At 42.8% G+C, this 20,236-nt stretch overlaps 1 protein-coding gene across 2 annotated transcripts in view; it reads left to right on the top strand.

Annotated features, from left to right (window-relative positions):
* FAM124A (family with sequence similarity 124 member A) overlaps positions 1-14,815 on the top strand; it is a 56,034-nt gene extending 41,219 nt beyond the window's left edge. For both annotated transcript variants that reach the window (XM_056329662.1, XM_056329661.1), the window contains exon 4: positions 10,754-14,815. In XM_056329662.1, coding sequence (XP_056185637.1) covers positions 10,754-11,557 — 804 coding nt within the window. In that variant the 3' untranslated portion in view covers positions 11,558-14,815. The remainder of the gene's footprint in view (positions 1-10,753) is intronic.
* The last annotated feature ends 5,421 nt before the right edge of the window (positions 14,816-20,236 follow it).

The raw sequence follows: 20,236 nt of genomic DNA, 5'->3' as shown, positions 1-20,236 counted from the left end.
TACAAGAGCCATCACAAACCTTTTACAGAGAAACCACATGCACTTGTGGCCTTTTTCCCTGTTCTTTTTCAGGAGGTTTCTGCTATGTTATATAACTTTGGTTTATGGCATCTTGCATTGGCTTCAAGTAAATTGAAGGGAAGGGTAAAAAAAAATAAATAAATAGGGCTTCTAAATAAGGCTTTCAATTTCAAAACAGGGAATTTTCAGAAATAACAGGTGCCAGACAGTAGGGAGGTGAAACAAGACTTGCTGAACAGCAGGCTGAAGTAAACCCTTCAAAGAAAATTGGAATAAGATTTTAGCCATATGCACTAAAAGAGTGAAAGCCTGCTAAGCATGACCTCCAAGTGAAATTAATTTTTACTTCTGTTTTCGCTGAGGATGTTGATGCTGAACAGGAAGGCAAAATGGCAAATGGGAATGAAGTTACAGAAGTGGAAATTATCACACTGGAAGTGTGGCAGAGCAAAAGAAGTTTAATGTATGCAAAATGGGGGGAAACCAGAAACTTTGGATCTAACTTATGCTATTGTAAGTCATGAAGACTAGGTCTTGGTATACAGGTTTTAAACAAGTCTGTACAGTCAGAAGTAGAGCTCTGTAACTAAACCAAAGGGAAAATGTCCTGTTTGTACTCAGATGACTACAAGCCACCAGTGCAATATGGACATGAAAAGAGATGTGCAGTCTCTGGTGTGTTAGTATCCCTTAAGGAGTATGGGAAGTGCTTGTGCTATTGCACAAGGTCCCACAGGCCTCACCTGTCTTCAGCCCTGGGCTCCAGAGAGGGGTGGGTGCAGGGAAAGGCTCTCCCCCCATGCAGAGGAACGGAGAGACAGTCTTACAAATGGAAACTGGAAGATAGGGTCATCTGAGCCTAACCAAAGGAAGTCTGCAGGGAGCTCTGACTGTGCTTGGAAACTATACCAGAAGGCAAATGACAGGAATGAGAAAAAACGGTCGTTTCACTAAATGATTCTTCTGGCACAGGAACAAAAAGCTGTGGATAAACAGATCTGAGTTGGCAGTTGTACATACTGATGGCCAACTACGTAACAGCCTCCCAGCAGATGCAAACAGGTTAATACCTAATTCAAGACAGGATGGTCACTTAAGGAAAAGGGATTATACAGCAGAGCACAGGTGTAAGAAACACTGGATTTGGTGATCCATGGACTCATATTCTTTTAACTTGTTCTGAGTTCAAAACAATTATAGTAGCTACCTTTTAAAGTAACAGGACTACCTTTTCACTTCTCACAGAGTTCTGCTATTAACAGTGTCATCACTGCCACAGCATTGGTCATAACTTTCACTTCTTCCCAGTTATATGAAACCACACAATGTCCTCCTAGTATTTTTCAGCCTGCACATCAGTGCTTAGTAATGATCCCAATATTTCTATTTGCTTCATATGGATACTGCAGCTTTTTACAGACTAAAATTATCAATTATACCCAAAATGGTAGATTAACATCCCTGTTAAATTACAGGCAGTTTAATGTCTGAAGTTTGAATATACCTCCATGGTTAGACTGATAAGATGTGACCTCTTTATTTTTCTTGGTGTGTTTACAAGGACTTGGATACTTGCCAGCCAGATTGATCCATGCTCTTAACCCATTTTACAAATGCAATTACCAAGGGGCTTAGATAAAGTCAGTGCAAGAGAAAAAGTTATTCATGGGCAGGATAAATCTGTTTAATGCCACAGAAACTATTTGTTCATTTGCAAGGAAGCCTTTCAAAATTATTCTGTCACAGTAGCTTTTCCACATTGGCACGTTAGCTCCAAGGGTGCAGCTATATACCAGCTGAGGCAAAGGGTAAGCTTCAGTTGGCTTTAGCAGGAGCAAGGCTTAAGGGCACGTTTGCATCCTGTGGGAAGACACCCAGACTGCTTCACCAGTGCTATGCCCAGAAGCAGGACCTCTGGGAAGCTCTTGTCAGTGCAGTGGGAAGAATATGTAAATAATGTAACTAAGAATATACCATATACCGGTATACCGAATATACTGCCAGTTTTATAGGTCACGTCCATATTCCTGGCAGCCTCTGGGTATAATCCGCACAGAGACAGCTGAAGTGCTAATGAACTTGCACTCCTGGCAGCGCAATGCGGGAAGCAGGAGAGGTTAATAACTATGAGACCAGCTTGGCCGTGTGTGTTTGGGAAGCACGGATAGTGAGCAGAGAGAAGAAGGTGCACAGATGGCTTCTTTAAGTTATGAGAATGTCTTTGGAGAGGGTAGGAAAGGCAACATAACATTTTGGCAGAATTTCCTAGCTGCTCTACGTGGGGGAGTGGGGGGACACAACATGCAGACATACCTGGGAGGAAGACAGGTGACAGTAAATGAGTAATCTCACCTAGGTAGTGGCTTGGTGTTTAAGCGTAAGACCTACTGCCATTTTACATGCCAAAGGGTGCCTCAGCTGCCCAGAAGGGGTGTCTTGGCAGATTAGTCTCAGGACCTACAGGAGGGCTGTGTCCTCCTGGAATGCCAGGCGGGCACCCTAGGAGATACCAGAATGGACCAAGCGTCTATGTTCAGGTACCTGATTCACCCTGTAATAACCAATTTCTTGCTGAAAGCCCTCCTCCTCCCCCATCTTCAGCACCAAGAAGCAAACAACATTGTCGGAAAGCCAAGACAAATAAAAATCCTGAGAAATGCATGGTTTGTTACCAGTCTATGCTAATCCTGCCTGAAACAAGGTAGCCAGATAGTAGTTGTAAGGCTTTTATGCCAGTTATTGTGTTAATGAACCTATACGGTTTATGGGGTGGCTATTTTCTGTCTAGTGTTGCTATATAAACCATTGAAGTAACAGTGCAAATGTTAACTGATCACAGCTTTCTTTAGAGGGGGGTTTATAGCTGATTTACTGAGTTAATCGGCCAATGCTCTTCTTACCTATACCAGGCAACCATGACATTGAGTTCAGGAGTGGTATAATCATATTTAGGAAATATGGTTTATTACCTGAAGCCTTGGTTCTGAGAAAAGATTGCTTGTGGACCCAACCATTAAAAAATATGAACCTGTTGCTGTGCTACCTGCAAGCTCAGGTGTCTGCTGCCTTGGAGATTTCTCCCTCACTGGGTGTACAAAACAAGTACTCGAGATCTGCAGTCAGGCAGTAGTTACCCCCCTATTGGTTTTGTGAAGTCAGCTGCAGTTGTTTATGTACAAGGTCAGTATGTTACTGTTGAATACATCCTTGGAGTTGCCAGAAGTCAGCCTGGCGGTGCAGGTGTCTGCCAGCTGCATACATAAAGGCATTCTGTGCTGGGCATTTGCAGTGCAAAATGCCTGAAGATGGGAAGCAGCATGAGGGTTACATGCATGCATGGACAACAGCAAATATGTTATACAGCAAAAAGAATCAATATCTTATAGCTAAAACCTCTGTGTTTATTCAGTGTATTATATAATACGGGTGTCTGTGAGACTCGTGAACACATCTCTTTATGCCCTTTTATCTGAGGCCATGAGGAGGAGAAAAGGGCCTATATTTGCCTCAGCTTATTTAAAACATGTACGTTATCTGCATGAAAAAGTATGGTTGTAGTTGGACTTCACACTCAAGATAGCTGAACGCAGAAATCTGGAAGAGAGATTTTTCTATGATGCATAACTGACCCAATGGGTATTGGGGAGCAGAGACAGTGCCTTCTTACAGGGTGCTGGAGACCAGCTGCACCTGAAGCAAGGAGCTGGGAATGCAGAAAATACCCTGTCTTAGATATATGGGTAGCAAGGATGGGTGTTACTGAGCTGCTGAGTCAAAATAATTACAGGATCTGAGGTTAGGACAAAGTTTTTCCTTTTCCCCTTCCAGCCCCAACTCAGATGAAAAGAAACATTTTCTCTGCAGCATGAGGACTGGTTTGCCTTTCAAACTTATCTTGGCCAAGGAGAGTCAAATCTTGGAGGCTCAGGGTTCGCTTCTGTTTTTGCTGAGAGGTTTAGGACGCAGATCAGTGTGGTCATGGTCACTTCAGCTGACCCAGCAAATGCATCTGGATCTGCATTTCCTCTCGCCAGCACAAAGCAGTGTTCCTTCTCCTTCCCATAGTTTCCAGTTTGGGTACCTTGTTGGTCATCCAGTGTTCATATGATCTTGATAAAACATGTAAATAGTCCAGGAGCATTAATCTGCTACCATTTTAGGGGCCTTGGGCTTAGTGGGACCTCTGTCTGATGCCCCTGCCTGAAGCATACGGCAATTTAGTCTCCTGAAAATTGAAATGCTTTTGTCTGCCTAAAGTGTCAGCAGGCTCAGTAAAGAAATGGCTTAATGATTTGTAAAATGGTGAACACAAGGTCAGACTGGGTGATATAATGTACCCCTGTAGTCTTAAATGTAGTTAAATCATCTGGTCTCTGGTACTCAAAGCATTACTAACTGCAAATTCTGGGAAATAAAGGAAAGAAAGCACAGTCCCACTGCTACAGTCAAGTCACTACGGTTAAGTACAAATAGAAGAAAGATGAGCACGTAAACCAGGAAGCAGAGAAGGCAAAAAGGAAAGACAGAACAAGCAAAGAGAGGACACTTTTGCAGGGAACAGTTTAGTCTGCAGGAAGGAAAATGGAGGTGAGAAAAGAGCTTCAAGCTTGCTTGAATTAATAATGCAGGTAGAGCAGATCTGAACATAAAAAGGAAGAAAGGCAAAGAAAAGCATCAAGTACAGGCAAGGATGTAGACTGGGAACCTTTACAAAAATTGCTTTTAGTTTCTGTTGAAACTGGTGAAAGGGAGACTTTTGGAGTAAAAATTGACTTGGTCAAGGAGGTGTCATAAGCTGATTTAATTAATCTGGAAGTCTAATACTAGCCTCCTGTTTTTAAAGATATTCTACTCTATTTTTCCTTTCATTTTAGTGCCATAGCTGTTTGGTTCTTCTTAGTGCTTCTAATTGGTTTGGGGGGGAACACAGCAAATCGGTCACTAACTCAGATAGGAGGAGATATTGTAGTTGTTCTTCTTCATTCTAAGGTACTTTGTCTTTTCTGTTAGTGCAGTTATGTTTCATGGCATAGTAAGATCCCTGATGACTCTATACACCATACAGCAAAAAGTCTTGAGAGTGAATATATTTAGTGTTACAAGGCACCCGCCTGTTCTAGTTTTGTGTACACAGTACATGCCACTTTTCAAATATGTTCAATTTTAAGTCAAATTTGTCCATTTTGCCTTTTGATATGCTGTCCTTCTGAAGACATTTTGCTTTTCAAGTAAGACTTATTATGATAATACTGAGGACTAACCTCTGCCGCTTTTTCATGTTTTGTTTTGTTTTGTTTCCCTGGACCAATCCCACTGGTTTTAATACAATTAAACAAACACCGTTGCACTCCTATTGAGCACACCAGGCAAAATCTGGGCTCGAGATGGTGATGTCATTGCCATGCTGGCTGGGTTCTGACCTCAGCGGAGCCTTGCTGGCAGTGCTTAATACAGATAATGCGTAATGAGATCACTATCTGCTTTCTTAAAAAGATTACTTAAAATAGACTGCAGGAACACTGATGGATTTTTTGTGTCAGGTATAAGCAGCCCAAGTGAATTCAAAAGTGCATTTCTGCGAGGTTCACCCCAAGTTGTTTATGGCATTCCCAGATATTCATCATTAAATTCTTCTGCAGCCCATTGTAATACACAAAGACTCTAAATCCCTCCAGGCTTCACAAAGATCTGTGCAGAGATTATATATGAGCAGCAGATTAGCACCAGATGAAAAAATCTGTCCTGTTAGAGAGCTAATCTGTTCAGTCAATGGCCGGGTTTGTTGTGCATCTTTGTGGCGAGGTCTGACAAATCTCTTTCCCTGTATTTGGAATTTCAGTCATAATCAGCGTGTCAGTTTGGATCAAGTCTTTGTCCTCTCAGATGGCTGACCCACTCGCTGGCATCTCTGCTGTGCTTGGGCCTGATGCAGACAGCATGGCCGTACCAGGCAGGGCTCTGCCAGGCTGCAGCAAGCTAACAGGTGATGCAGAAAGCAAGCTGTGAGAAGGCTGAAAATAAGGACTTAAAAAAGAAAGGAATTCAGAAATTAAAGCAGATGCAACTGCTTCCAAAGCCAAGGGCAGTGTTGAGGAGGCGGGGGAAGGCTGTTCTGCAGAAAAGAGTAGCTGCATCTGCTTCACACTGTCCTCAAGGTACAAAAATAGGGTTTGCTGTTTTCAGCATCCCATGGCATGAAGGGCAGTGGAAGACTGGCGTCTCCTTGCTTGTCGTGGTTTCTCCTGCGAGCAATCACACCTGGAAATCCAGTTTGAACTTTGTGGGACTGTTAGGTGCTGTAAGGTTAAAACAAAGAGGCGCAATCACATGAACACACAGGCTGCATGCAGGTCTCCGTATGGCATGACAGGGGTGGTGCAAGGGAGCACAGTCAATGGCCTTGGAATGGGACTAGGAACTAGTTTTGCCTGAATTTTAATCCTGACTAAATCATGGAATCCTCTCTGTGATCTCTGAAAGTTACAGAATGTAGATATAGAAAAGTCTTATTAGTCCACATAATCCAGTTCTCTACAATATAGGATTAGTCTGTAATCTTTATTCACTAGTGTTTCATAAGATGGAGCTTGTGACGCTCTACCTGTAGCACAGTTGTGCAGTCCAGTATTCTCACAGTCAAGAAAGTCTTCGGATATGTTGCTTTAAGATGAAAGTATTAAAAAAAATCTCCTCCTATTATTTCCTCCTTTTGCCCATATCATGAAGAGCAGCATTGGAAAACAGGTCTTCTAAATCATAACACATCTGAAAAAAAGATTGAGGTCAACAATTCCTCCTGTAAACAGAGCTGTTCAGAAATGAGCTGTGTTAATGACATCTCTTGGCATGCCCTGCAGGCAGCCATCCTAAGGGCAGACTGTACTTGTCCCCTTCTCCTTGTTGATCCACCATTGCCTCCTGCCAGGTCAGCTGGGCTTCACCAGGAGCTGTGACCCAGTCGCAGAAATAACAGCAAATACCTTGTATAAAATGAAATGCTCTTATTTGTCCACAGAAACATGAAAATAGCTAGGAAAAAATGTTTAAAATAACAAACCCCTAAAAGTAATGCCTTACCTAAAGTAGATTTTTCTTGTTAGTGTAAGCATGTTCCAGTTACACCAGGTACTTAAAGCTGTTCAGCTGCACGGGCCAGGCTGCCCCCTCCAAGTGGTCCCACTTAGAAGGGCACGTCTCCTTTCCTTTGAGTTTCTACTTTTTTGTCTGTATTTCGGTTAGAAAGTTTTTATGTGAGAGCCCCAGCGTTTCTAGCAGGGATGTTTAATCCCACCCCATCCACTTACTCTGGTGTTGCCCTCCAGCCCATACCCTTGTGGGTGATACCTGGGGTAAGCATCCTTTTGAGTACTGGCAATTTGGTTGCAGCTGTAGTCATTGTCTACATCCTACATATGTCTACATATCTACAATCCAAAACTAACACAAGCTGATTTAAACTGGAGAGTTTGTAAATATTGGAAGGAGCTCAAAACAGCTATTCTTGTGCCTGTGCTTTATTCCCAAAATGCTTAAGACTTTACCTGTATCAATAAATTAAACATGCCTGGGAACATTCCCAGGCGCTGAAATCCCTGGTGTGGAGTGGCCTGTGCTTGCAGGCCAGGCAGGATCCAGCCGATACCTGCAATTACACAACTGAAACAGACACAGTGACTCTCACTAATGGTGACCTGAGAGACCAAATTAAATTACTTTTTCTTTGGAACATGTGTCAAAAGTTATGTCAACAAATAAGTATAACAAATTATTACCGTCATCTAAATGCATGAAACTTCTACTAGTGTGCGAAATAGCTCCTCTATACACCAAAGAAAAATTAACACATGGGAGTTATCTCTGCAGGATTAGGTTCAGCTCCAGATTGTACGTACCTAAAACAGACATCTAACTGCAAGTATTTTTGTGTGAGCTACAGCCTGTGTTCTCACTGTAGTCGATGGGTATGTACTCAGTGCAGCCCAAGGACCTAGAAAGCAATTCAGCTAACAAGACACAGGAATTTTCTGCAGGGAAAGCCGCATGGCTCTCTATACTCCATGAGCTGTATTAACTAGGCAATTAAATCCTACCTGTGATGTCTGAGGGCTCTGTCTTATATGCGTATAGACAGATGGTGTGGGCTGTGCAAGGTAAAGGCTAGGCTTTCATACTGCCCACAGAACTCTCCCTGGTGCAAGTGTCAGATCTGTTCCAAAAATCCTTGTTTCCAGGTGCATCTTTGTCCTAGTTGTTATCAGTGCTTGTGGGGCCAAAGACCTCCTTTCCTTTTCACAAGTAAGACCACTGCACTCGCTTGGATCCTTGGTTTCTTTGGATGCTTGATCTGCCAAATTATCAGTTAAGTCTACAAAAACACAAGAATACAGCATAAAACCAAGCTGTGGTCAGGCAGTTCGTGATTTTCCCCCTGAGCAGTAGGAAAAGTGTTCTGGACTTCTGTTGGCTCACCAGGCGTGGTGGTTGAGTCCATGTAGTGTAGCTGATATCGGAGCTACTGCAGAGAAAAAAAGAGTAACTTTGGTTAATGCAAACAAAATATAATGAGGAGTGTTTTCTTGGACAAACCCATCAAAAGAGTGCAGTGATTTGGTTGTGGACTTTCAGCGTGTCAGATTGTTATTGCTGGGTTTCCCAAAAAGGTCTTCAGTTAAGAAACAGATGGTATTTTCTTCATAGGCACAAGCCTTTTATCTTGCTGAGTAATTTTTTAAACAAATTAACTCACATGTTGCGTAAATAAAATAATGTTGTGTGTAGAGGTCTAAACTGATTTCTGGTTAATGTTTTGTTGACAACTTGACTCCTTTTATTTGATTCTCTCGTACTCATTTTCTTACCAGTTAATGAAACTGCTACACTACTGTGGTTAATTTCCCCATTACTTCATTTAATTCTTTATGGCATTAAGGAAAACAGCTTATTATATTATACAGAAATAGGTTGTGAATTAACATACCTCATTACGGATACATTTGTACCTATATTCATCTACAATGCCTAAGTGAACCCCTATGATCTAGCTGTCCTGTAAATCACCTCTAGCCATGCAGTCACAAATAAACAAACCATTTTTTGCAAATGTAAAAATCCTTTTTTGCCTATAAAATCACTGCAATAAAACCCAGAAGATGGTTATGACAGATCTGGGTCACTAAGACAATGTGACGTGCACTAGCAAGATGTTAGAAGCAGCAATGTATGGAGTTCTTTCAGAGACAGGGGATACAAAGGACCTCCTTGGCTGCCAGGTCTTATCCCTTTCTGTCATGTCATATAATCTCTTTGGTCAAATGATTGAGCTCCATCTCCATCCATTAGTCACCCCAGAAGACTCTTCTACTTCTGTTGTGATTAGAAACCTTTTATTAGCTTGTGGTTCAGGTTTTTTAATGGACAGTTAATCTTATGGTGGGTTTTTTTTCCTTGTGGCTGCATCATTTTCAGTTTGGTTTTATTCTTTTTCACATAGGCATGATTTGAGTCACGTGCAGCATGCTGGATGAGGCCTTAGCAGTGTTGTCCGCAATGCATTAATACTTTTTTAACTCGCTTGAGACTGCCCAGGGTCATGGTTGTCACAGCCTTGCCATTTTAGTAGCACATACTGGCCAAGATACCTAGTCCTTTCTTCTCTGTTGTTTCCAACTGGCAAGTCCCATAGCTAAGATCATTGTTTATTCTGAAGGCTATGATCTTGCACTTTGTCCCATTAGTCCCTGTCCCTTTTGGGACAGAAATCTAGCCTTTTGTATTATGCAAGAAACTACAGTAAGAATTTAAATTAAACTTTTAAAAATGCAAACCTCTGAAAGCCTTACTGAGATAAGTGGGATGATGAAAATCCTTGATTGCTCAAACACTAGGGCCTCAGTTCAGTTACCCACGCAACAGTGTCTAATCCCATAGGAAGGCCACCTGCCCTCCAGCTGCTTTTTGAGAAGGATGTTGGCTCCCCATTTGTCACAGCTGCTGTTCCTGTTCAAATGCTCGAGTATCTGGCAGGTAGGCAACTGAATCCTGCCGTGGGGCTGAGGTTCAGGTCCAGATTCAGATCGTAACCATCAGGTTAGGTCTTCAGTCTAGGTGTCTACAAGCGAATTAGATGTCTGTGCTTAAAGTCATTTGGAACCAGTTAATAGAGCAAGCGGGTTCCAGAGCATACTGCTCAGCTAACCAGAGATGAAAAAGAAAATGTGAAAGAGTTGAAAGAAGTAGTAAATTCCCACTGAGAAGACTAGAGAATGACGTTGCTTGCTAAAGGCATTTTGATGTTTCAGAGGAAAAAACCAAAAATATTTGCAACACACAGTAAGGAAGAAATGAGAAATAATAATGATGGCAGCATACATCTCCCATTTTTTCAGTTTTATTCTTTGGCTGTCCACTAAGGCAGTAACTCTGGAAGACAGAATATGAATGAATCTCAACAAGTCAATAGGAAGTGAGGATTCTGAGCTAGTGTAATTTAGCCCACAAGGCAGGGCTCCTTTACCATTTATACTTGTTGTCTTCAAGGCTCCTTATGTAAATATTTGGGATTTTGGCAGGGCATGCTTTCTTTGTTATTGAAGTGAAACATTTGCTGCAAGCATACTGAATGAAGTCTGCTTCATAATTATTTGCAGTAACAACTCAGCAACAGAGGCTTACATTTGTAAGACTGCCAATTCTGTATTAATGTGATCTTCTTTCCTCCCTTTCCCGGCTGCAGCAAGCACGCAGTTGGTGTAGGAAGTCTGCAAAGCAGAACAAGCAACCATATCCATCTGTGTCAACATATTCCCGCTCCACCACTCTGCCAGCCTTTCTTCCTCAGAGCCACCGATCTGTTCCTGAGCAACCAAAAGAAATGGATCAAAACAAGGTACATCAGGCAAATGGCCTTGGTCATTATCTTGGTTTCTCCCAGCAGGACTTGAGACACAATGATCGAGGAGACTTCACACGCAGATCCAGCAGCGCCTCCAGCATTTCACGGTCGTTTCAACGAAGCAAGTCTCTGTTCTGCTTGCCCACAGTGAACTGCTCTTCAGCCTCAGAGACTTCTCATTTCAGTGAACCATCTCAGTTTTTTAATACTGGGTCACCTGCAACCAGGTTAAAAACATGGAGATGCAGCCCCAGGCTTAACATTGATGACTTGGAGGGTGCCCAGGAGACTGATGTAGACACGGGGATGAAGCTGTCCTTCTCAGACTTGTCTGTGGTCTCTGCGTATTCTGCCCTTAATGGATTTTGCAGTGACTTGGAAGCTTCTCTTCCCCCCCAGAAACAAACTGTTGGTAAGGCTAAACAGGCAGCCACCGGCGCGAGGCCTGTACCAGCCATGTGCAATACCTTTGAGTCAGTTGATGGTTCACTGCCTTCTCTTTCCGAATGGTCTTCCAGCTCATTCACATCAGCATCTCTCTCCAAGCAGCACAAACAGTCCTCGAGAGCAGCTCCTTGTTCTCTGGATGATCATGGTAGTGTTTGCCCAGCTTTACCAGTTAATGAAGAAGAGTTTTACATCTGAGGTTTCTCTGTCTTACACCTTCCAGGGCAAACATGTTCTCCTTGTGAATGACAGCAGTGGGCCCACTTTGAGTGTGCAGAAGGTTCCTCGCTGGGGAGAAGGTGATGCAGCAGAGCATGCTAAATATTTGAAGAGAACAGTCAGATCCCTCAGAAATGGGTGCCCCCAAATTATGTACAGTAAAGCGGTCTAGGTTTGCACCCGTTACCTTTGCACTGGAGAAGGTGACCAGCACAGAGACATTTCCACTGCAGCGCAAGGTGGATGGTTTCTATGACTGACCCTTGGACTGGTGGTGAAGGAAATTCTGGAAGAGGCACATAATAACCTGTTTTTCTTTGGCAGACAATGAAGAGTAATTTGTGACACTAAACTGCTTTAACTTTTCTGAGAAACACCCTTAACTCAGGAAAGATGGGAAGAGCAAGGGGTCTTCTTTCCCTTTCACAAGTTCCAAAGGCAGCTCTAAGCACAGCAGGTCCGGGTAGCATGGTTACAGTGAAGTCAACCAAGAATTTTCCTGTGAGGACACACGTGGTTCCTTGTAACCTCTGAGAGCTGGCAGTGGTGAGGTGGGGGAAAAGCTTCACTCCTTCCCCAGGGAAGAGGAGGCTCCACTGTATCTCTTACTCTGATAGTCCAGGATTCAGAAAGTGCCAAAAGGGAAACCTTACAGAACATTTTCAACCCGTTCCCTCAAAAAGCCCATCCTTTCCCATTGGAAAGAAGCCATCCAGGCTGCTGTCCAAACCACTTGTGTAGACAGTGGTAACCCAAGTAAACCATGTTTGCGACTTCTAACTCAGGCAATACAGGGCTTACCTTTTTGGAATACAAAACAAGGAAGATTACCCAGCATTTTTATATATTGCTACACCACTAGTTCCAAATGCATGGCAGCTCCCTATTTTTTAAGGGGTCATTATTTTTCTGTTAAAAATAAATAATGCAGAAACTTACTCTTCATATTTCCAGTGCAAGCATACTTCTCTCTGGGGAAAACACATTTCTTCTCAAATACCTCTCTCCAAAGGGAGAACAAGTCAAATTTTACCGGCTTTTCAAGCAATGTTTTTAAAAAATGCATACTTGATACCCTGTTTTGCTCCAACTAATTTGTTACTTTTTAAAAAAAAAAAAGGTAAGAAGCTGATAGTACGACAGCCAAGTACCTTCACCAGATTTAAGTCATGTGAACAGGTTGCATCATGCATGTTCTGAAAAGTTACATTTTTGGCAGAGAAGTAGTACTGATTGCAGCTCTGATCTAGCCAGTGAGAAAATGACCATGTTAAAATGTGTATGTATAATGCTCAATGTAATCTATACACAGGTACAGATGCTGAAGACCTACCATGATGGCATTGTGGTGGATGGAATAAAAATACATTTGTGGAGAAAAATGTTTGCTATATTATCAGGTAGTTTTAATCAGAAGAATTGCTGCTTTGAGGGGGGGGGGGAGGGGGGAGAGGGGAAGCACACAAAAAAAAAAGAAAAAGTACACACACACTCCAAATAAGAGTTATTATAAAAAGTGGATCAGCTTCCCTGGCCCATTTAAGTAAACGCACAGTTTATACAAACAATTCTGGGAGAAAGCCTGGGAAATTTGAGTATAGATTTATAGGGGAGGGGGGAGATTCCATTAAACCTGCACCCCCAAGCCAGAAGAGGCAAGAGGGATAGTCAAGAGTCAGGATGCTACTCCTCAAGGCTTTTTCCATTTGCCGTCATTTTCTCCACACAGGGAAAGAGGCATCCAGCTGAAGTCCGAGTCTGCTCTCTGTGAGATGCTATCATAGCACATACCAGAGGTAGACCTTTTCTTCTGTGCTAAACACCATGTATATATAAATAGGAAAATCTGTCCAAGCTCTGAGAGTGCAGGAGATTATCAGACTTCTCCTGCCCTCCAAAACTATTTAGGCTTACTGAAGTCTTGGGTAAACTGTTCTCTTAAGAAATGTCTGGGGCCAGAAATAGTGCCAATGAAGGATTTGTCATGGTGTGCATGTGTTTACCTACTCTGTACTCCTTCAGAGTCCACACAGTCTTTGCTCTGACTTCTGTGGCCTTTATAGCAAACCCACTCTGAACGCAGTGGACCCGATTTATCCACAGCTGTGCTTTATGTTATTGTTTGCACACTGTCAAAATACATGTAAAACACTGTGAGGTCAGACCACCTTTTTTTTTCCATCAGCTTGCATTTCACCATACGAGCAGTGATGCCTAGGACAGTCAGGCTCCACAAGTTTAAACTTATGATTCGTTATATTCTGTCATATTTGTTGCAGTACAAAAATAAATGATGAAATAGCGTTGTATGTTTATGGGACAGCCATTGTATCAACACTAGCCATTTCCAGATATGACAACCAACAGGACAAATTTGGTTCAAATCTGTTAACAATTTTAGTATTCATTATTTGAAACAGGAAAAAAAAAGGGGGCCTTTTCACAATATTTTAATAACATAGATAACATTTGATCTGAACGTGAAATCAAAAACTGGTTTGAGCTGATGTGTCTGCCTGATCCTGGATTCATGCCGACATCCAGACTCCTGACAAGAGCTGACTGGGGCTTTTAACGAAGAGGAGGCTTTGAAATGTCTTTCCAGTTAGGATGTTCCTCTGCAAGAAAGGGGTTCAGCGCATCTGGGGTCCATCTCCCGATGTGGCAGGAGCCACTGGTACTGGAGCTCTGCAAACAAGCACAGGACAGCTCAGGTGCCAGTCGCGAGGCTCATGCGTGGCATTAACTGGCAGTTCCTTGAGCAGCTCAGCTCCAGATTTTACCACGTTAATCTTAATGGGCACAAAGCCAAACGACCTTCCGTGGATTCTGAACTTACGCTGTCTCCACTGGTTCTGTCTCCAAGTATTTCTGTTCTGTTTACTGATTCTTAACTAGAAATGAAAGATTCAAGTGTTTACATTGATGGTGCTTGTAACCAAATTCTGGAATATCTGAGTGTCCTACTGTCAGGAAAAAGAGATGGTAGTGTACAGAAAACTTTTTGTCTGTAATAAAGAAAGCCAGATTTTGTTTCACTGGAGGTAGGCTTCATTAATTAAGAAGGGGCTGATCTCTTCAGAGAGTTGAATATGCACAAGTGTCACGGCATTTACTTATTGTTTTGGTTAAATTATGAAAAATGTCATTTAAGAACTGCAGGTTTCCCCTGAACTTTCTCTCCTTCTTACCCCAGAATTCATTGCTTCTGTGAAATAAAATAGAGATGAAAAGTCAGTTGTGCTTAACCTTCTGCGTGTTCGTTTATGAAGTATTGCAAACTCACTGACTGGTTTAACTAGGCTTCAAAATGATGGCAGTGACACAAGCTCTCCCGCTCTTGGCAGTGTGTGTCAGTGGGATGATGACAAAATAAACATAGCAAAAATATTTTTATGTTGGACTCAGCTTTGCCTCTGCAGACCGGATCTTTTAATTCTCATTGTGGTGTTGTAAATCATTTGCTTCAGTAAAGCTGAATGATAAAGTAGGAACTGTGACACATATTGGTAATCTTGCAGGCTTAAATCCCATCTTGGTTTGTTTCATGTACGTTGGTCTTCATAATAGTCTTTCCCTCTTATTTCCATCAGTGTGTTGTGTTACCTATTAAACATTTCTTTATTCTTGATAGGACATGTCTGCATGTCAAGATTACATTGTATATGCAAAGCTATGTATGTTTGGCTTTGTTTAGTTTTTATGGTTTTATGGTTTAACATTGTGGGTTTTATATGTATTTATGTGGCAGTTATAGAGTCATAGAAACATCAGGAGGTGGAAGAGGCCTCTGGAGGTTGTCTAGTCCAAAGTGTCTGCTGAAAGCAGGCATAAAGCTGCTCAGACCTCGGAGCTTTCAAGTTAAATCAGATTGTTCAGGACCTTGTCCAGTCAGGTTTGAAAATATCCAAATGTGACAACTTCACGGTGTCTCTGGACAATGTGTGCCAGTGCTTAACCCCCATCATGGTGAAGAATTACTTCCTAATCTGCAGTCAGAATTTCCCACATTCAAACTTGTGATCTTTCCATCTTTTTTTCTCAGTGTACCTCTGAGAAACTCTGGTTCTGTCTTCTCTATAATACTCCTTTATGTGATGGAAGACTGCAGTTGCTTCTGCACTCTTCTTGCACATTGTATGCTCTAGCTCCCTGACCACCTGAACTCTCTCCAGTTTGTCAATATCTCTTTTGTACTGGGGAGCCCCAAACCGTACGCACCCCTCTGGATGTGGTTTGAGGAATGCTTAGCAGGCAGGAAGAATTATTTCCGTCAACCTGATGGCAAATCCCTGGCTTATACCCACCCAGTATGCTGCTGGCCTTATCACTGCAAGGGTGGCCTGCTTAATCACGCTCAGCTTGCTATTCACTGGGACGCCACGAGCCTTTTCTGCAGAGCTGCTCCTTAGCCAGCAGGTGCTTAGCCTGTGCTGGCATACCAGATTAGTCCTTGACAGGTGCAGGACTTACGTTTGTCTTCACTGAACTTTATGAGGTTCTCGTTGGCACCTTCCTCCAGCTAGTAAAGGTCTCTCAATGGTAGCTCTCCCCTTCAGTGTATCAGTCACTTCCCCCTAGTTGGGGGTCATCTGCAAACTCACTGAGGGTACATTTCATCCCTTTATGCAAGGCATAGATGAAAATGTTAAACAGCACTGGACCCAGTGTTGACCTCAGAAGATTGCCACTTGCAGTGGCTACCAGTTAGACTTTAAACTGTTGTCCAGTACTCTTTGAGCCTGGCAGTCCAGTTAGTTATTCACCCACACTGTAGTTCACCCATCTAATCCATGTTTCCTTGATTTGACTACAAGGGTACTGTGGGAGACTATGTTGAAAGCCTTGCTAAAGTCAAGGAAAATTGCTTTCACTGTTCTTTCTCCATCCACCAGGAACTCATCTCATCAAAGGTATCAATCAGGTTAGTTAGGCATGATTGACAGTTGGTAAATACCTGCTGGCTTTTCCAAATCACCTTCTTGTCCATCTTGAGCATGGATTTGAGGGTTTCTTAATAATCTTCCAGGGGACGGGACTGAGATGAGACTGCTCAGACTGTAGCTCACCAGATCACCCTCCTTGCCCTTCTTGAAGTGGGTTATGACATTTTCTTTTTTCCAGCCATCTGGAACTTCACCAGTCACCGCAGCCTTTCAAAACTGATAGAGAGCAGTTTCACAATGACATCAGCCATTTCCTTTAGCACTGTCAGACGCAGCCCATTCAGCCCCATGGACTTGTGTATGTCCCGCTTATTGCATCCCTGACTCAGTCTTCTAGTGTTATTAGTAATTTTCTCCTCCAAACTTTTCTGCTAGATACAGACATGTAGCAGGCCTGACAGCACACCTTGTGAGTGAAGCCAGAGGTTTTTCCAGTTACAGAAGACAGGAACTGATGTAGCCTGTTACGAACTGGTTTCCAGTTGTTCAAAGGCTTTGTCTATCTTCTCTTCTTGATTGAGTGGGTTGTAAGAGACGCCCACAACAATAACCCTTTCGTTAGCTTCTCCTGACCCATCAGCTCTTGACTGTCTCGTCCTCTGTTCCCTCGCAAATGTGCATTAATTCATGCCCCTCAGTTGACTAGAGCACAAACTCCACCACCCTCTCAAACCACACCACCATCTGTCGTCCTTTCCTAAAGAACCTGTGTCCAGCCACAGCAGCTCTAGTTATGCAACCGTCCCATCACAGCTCTAATTACCTGGGTTTATATCCTGAGTGCTGAGGTCTTTCAGGAGTGATTTTCAGGTTCAGCAGCCTGAGCATTGGCACTGGCCTTCCCATCTGCCCAGCAGAATGGAGCTACCCTAGTCTTGGTAAGACAGTCCCATCTCACAAAGGGCTTTGAAAACAGAGTAAAATCGTGGATGCATTAACTATTGAAGAAATCAGAATACTGGAAAAAGAAAAAAAAGGGGGAATTATAGAGGACTGTATGAAGTTTATTTGCAAAAAAAAAAGAAAAAAAAGACAAGGGGGAATTGTAGAGGAATTATAGAGGATTGTATGAAAAGTTTATTTGTAAAAAGTTTGTGATGATTGGTAAAAACGAGGTATGAAATATTAAAAAGAAAAAAAAAAAGGGGGGGGAATTGTAGAAAAATAAAGCTGAGTTAATTAGCAATGATAATATACAGCTGTGGGCTGGCTTCAGGGGCGGTGGGTTGGCCGATGTAGATAAGGTGCAGCTGTGGCTACTTCCTGCTAAGGGGTTGGGCAGCCAAGGAAGGGAGAGCAGCCAAGGAAGAGAGATGAGGAAGAAGCAGAGAGAAGAGAAGAGAGAGCATGCCCCGGATGGGGAGAGACACTAGGAGAAGGCATCAGAGGGACTGGCATGAAGAGTATGTTGGTATGAGATGGTAAAAGACCTTGTTGCAGCTTGATAGTTTGGGGAGTGCTGCGACACTGGAACACATCTGTGTTTTCAGTGGCTGGTGTCAGCAAGAAGATGAGCTTTTGTGATCCTGTACAGAAGCTTTTTGAAGCCTGCGGTTTCATGCCTAGGTAGCAAGCACTGCAGTTGCTTAGCTTGGACACCTGAGCTGCCTTCAGAAGAACATATCAAAAGGCTATACAAATGACTGTGTGGCTCAAGAAGGCCTGAGGTGCTATAGATGGCACTTCCATAAATGGTTTTCCTCTCTTTAATTTGTTCATTTGCTTTCTGAGCCCATTTATCATCTGCAGTGTCCTGTGGCAGGGAGTTTCATTGCTACACGTGGAACTGTGACATGTTGTACAGGAAGGGTTATATGCCAAACCTGCCACCTACTAACTCCATTTCATACACCCTAGGTTTGCTCTAGGGAGAGACAGTCAATAACCTTTTCTTGTTCACTATTTTCAGACCACTCATGGTTTTATAGACTTCTATATAACTTCCCTCTGTTCTGTTTTTCTCTTTCAAGCTGAGAGGTTGTAATCTAGTTATTCTTCATAGGAAAACCATTCCATGGGTTTGTTCATTCTTGTTACCCTTCTGCATTTTCTTCTATTCTGCTATGTGCTTTCTGAGCTAGGGGGTCCAAAAGCACACATGGAGATGTAGATGCACTGTGAATTTACAGAATGGCTTGAAGGTGTTATCCATTTTATTCTCTTGTTCCTTTCCTAGTAATGTGACTTGCTGGTTTGGTTGTGGCTAAGCACTGACCTACCCCTTTCATAGGTCTTTAAATAGCCCCAAGATCCAATTCCCAGGCAGTACAAGTCAGTTCAGGGCCTACTATCAGTATGTATGTAAAATTAGATTTATTTTTTGATGTAATTATTTTTAGAATTAACTACATTGAATTTCATCTGCCTCTTTATTGCCCAGTTGCTGTGTATTGTGAGACTCTTCTGTAACTTCCCCAGTCGTCTGTCATTTTTACTATCTTGGAAGCTTAATAACCTCAACAAACTCCCATCCTACAAAGCCCTCCTTTTTCCAGATTTAAGTCATGCTGAACAATATAAGCTTGAGTACAAATCCCTGCATGACTCCACTGCCAGCCCCCTTCCACTGTCAGAACTGGCTATTTATTTCCACCTTCTGTTTCCTGCCTTTTAATCGGTCCTTTATTCACATAACCTTACCTCTGAAACCATCACAGCGTGGCTTCTTTAGGAAGCTTTGATGAAGGGCTTTGGAAAACCATCCTTAGCTGTACACCTATTTGTTGATGCCTTCTGAAGCCTCTAATAGATTTATAAGGTGTGATTTCCCTTTATAAAACCATGTTGACTCTTCTCCAAACTAACTCAAAATTATTTCTGTTCAGATAACGTGTTGTCTCTCATCTGAACCTAAATGTCATTCTAGTACAGAGCAATCCTCCCTGTGGCATCCTTGCCCAGCTTCCAGGACTCAGTGTAGTGTAAATTGTTAAATTCTCACAGATTCCAGACTTCCTGAGCCAAAAACTGTGTTCAGATCACTGTGTGACCAACTGCTACCTTGTGCTAACAATGGATTTATCCTCTGTCCACTTGTCAAACTCCTCGTTGAATTGCTTTTCTTTCCTTGCATTTCCGCAGCAGTTCATGGCAATGAACATCACTGAATTCATGCCCTACAGAAGACAGTCACTTTTACGTGCAGCCTTCACCCAGCTGATTTCACTGAGTGCTTCCTGTTCCAGGAGAGGTCACAGCAGAGTACGGGACAATGTACCCGGTAAACATTGCTTCGCCCTGAGCCAGGGAGGAATGGGTTGAACAAGTAACTGGGAGGAAATGTCCTGCACATGCGCGTGTGTGGGAGCAATCCGACTGCTCAATGTGGAAAGCCTGGCAAGGTCTTGTAAGTCCTGTGATGGGAAACGTCTACAGTGTCGAACGGAAGAGGGACAGGGAGAAGGTTCAGACACTGGGTCATGTGGTTGCTTGTTGGCTCTGGTTTGGAGCTCTTCAAGATTTCTCCAAGATGCTGCTTGGTGCCCTTCACCCCAAGGACTGTTCCTGCTATGGAAGAGTCTACATCAAGCCTGGGCCCCTCTGTCTCCAACACTGTCCCACCAGACACTGCATCCTCCTGTCCTCCCACAGGGCTTGAAACTCAGCCCCTCAGGGTCATGCTGTAAGAACACCTCTCAGCTGGGCTCCAAGGCAGTCCTTGCTTTATATTGGATAACAACCTCCCTTGCAAAATGGGATAATTGCGTCCTAG

This window comes from Falco biarmicus, chromosome 2, assembly GCF_023638135.1.
Source record: "Falco biarmicus isolate bFalBia1 chromosome 2, bFalBia1.pri, whole genome shotgun sequence".
Classification (NCBI taxonomy): Eukaryota; Metazoa; Chordata; class Aves; order Falconiformes; family Falconidae; genus Falco; species Falco biarmicus.
Note: the sequence above shows the minus strand (reverse complement) of the source record. Positions and strands in the feature narration are given on the sequence as shown.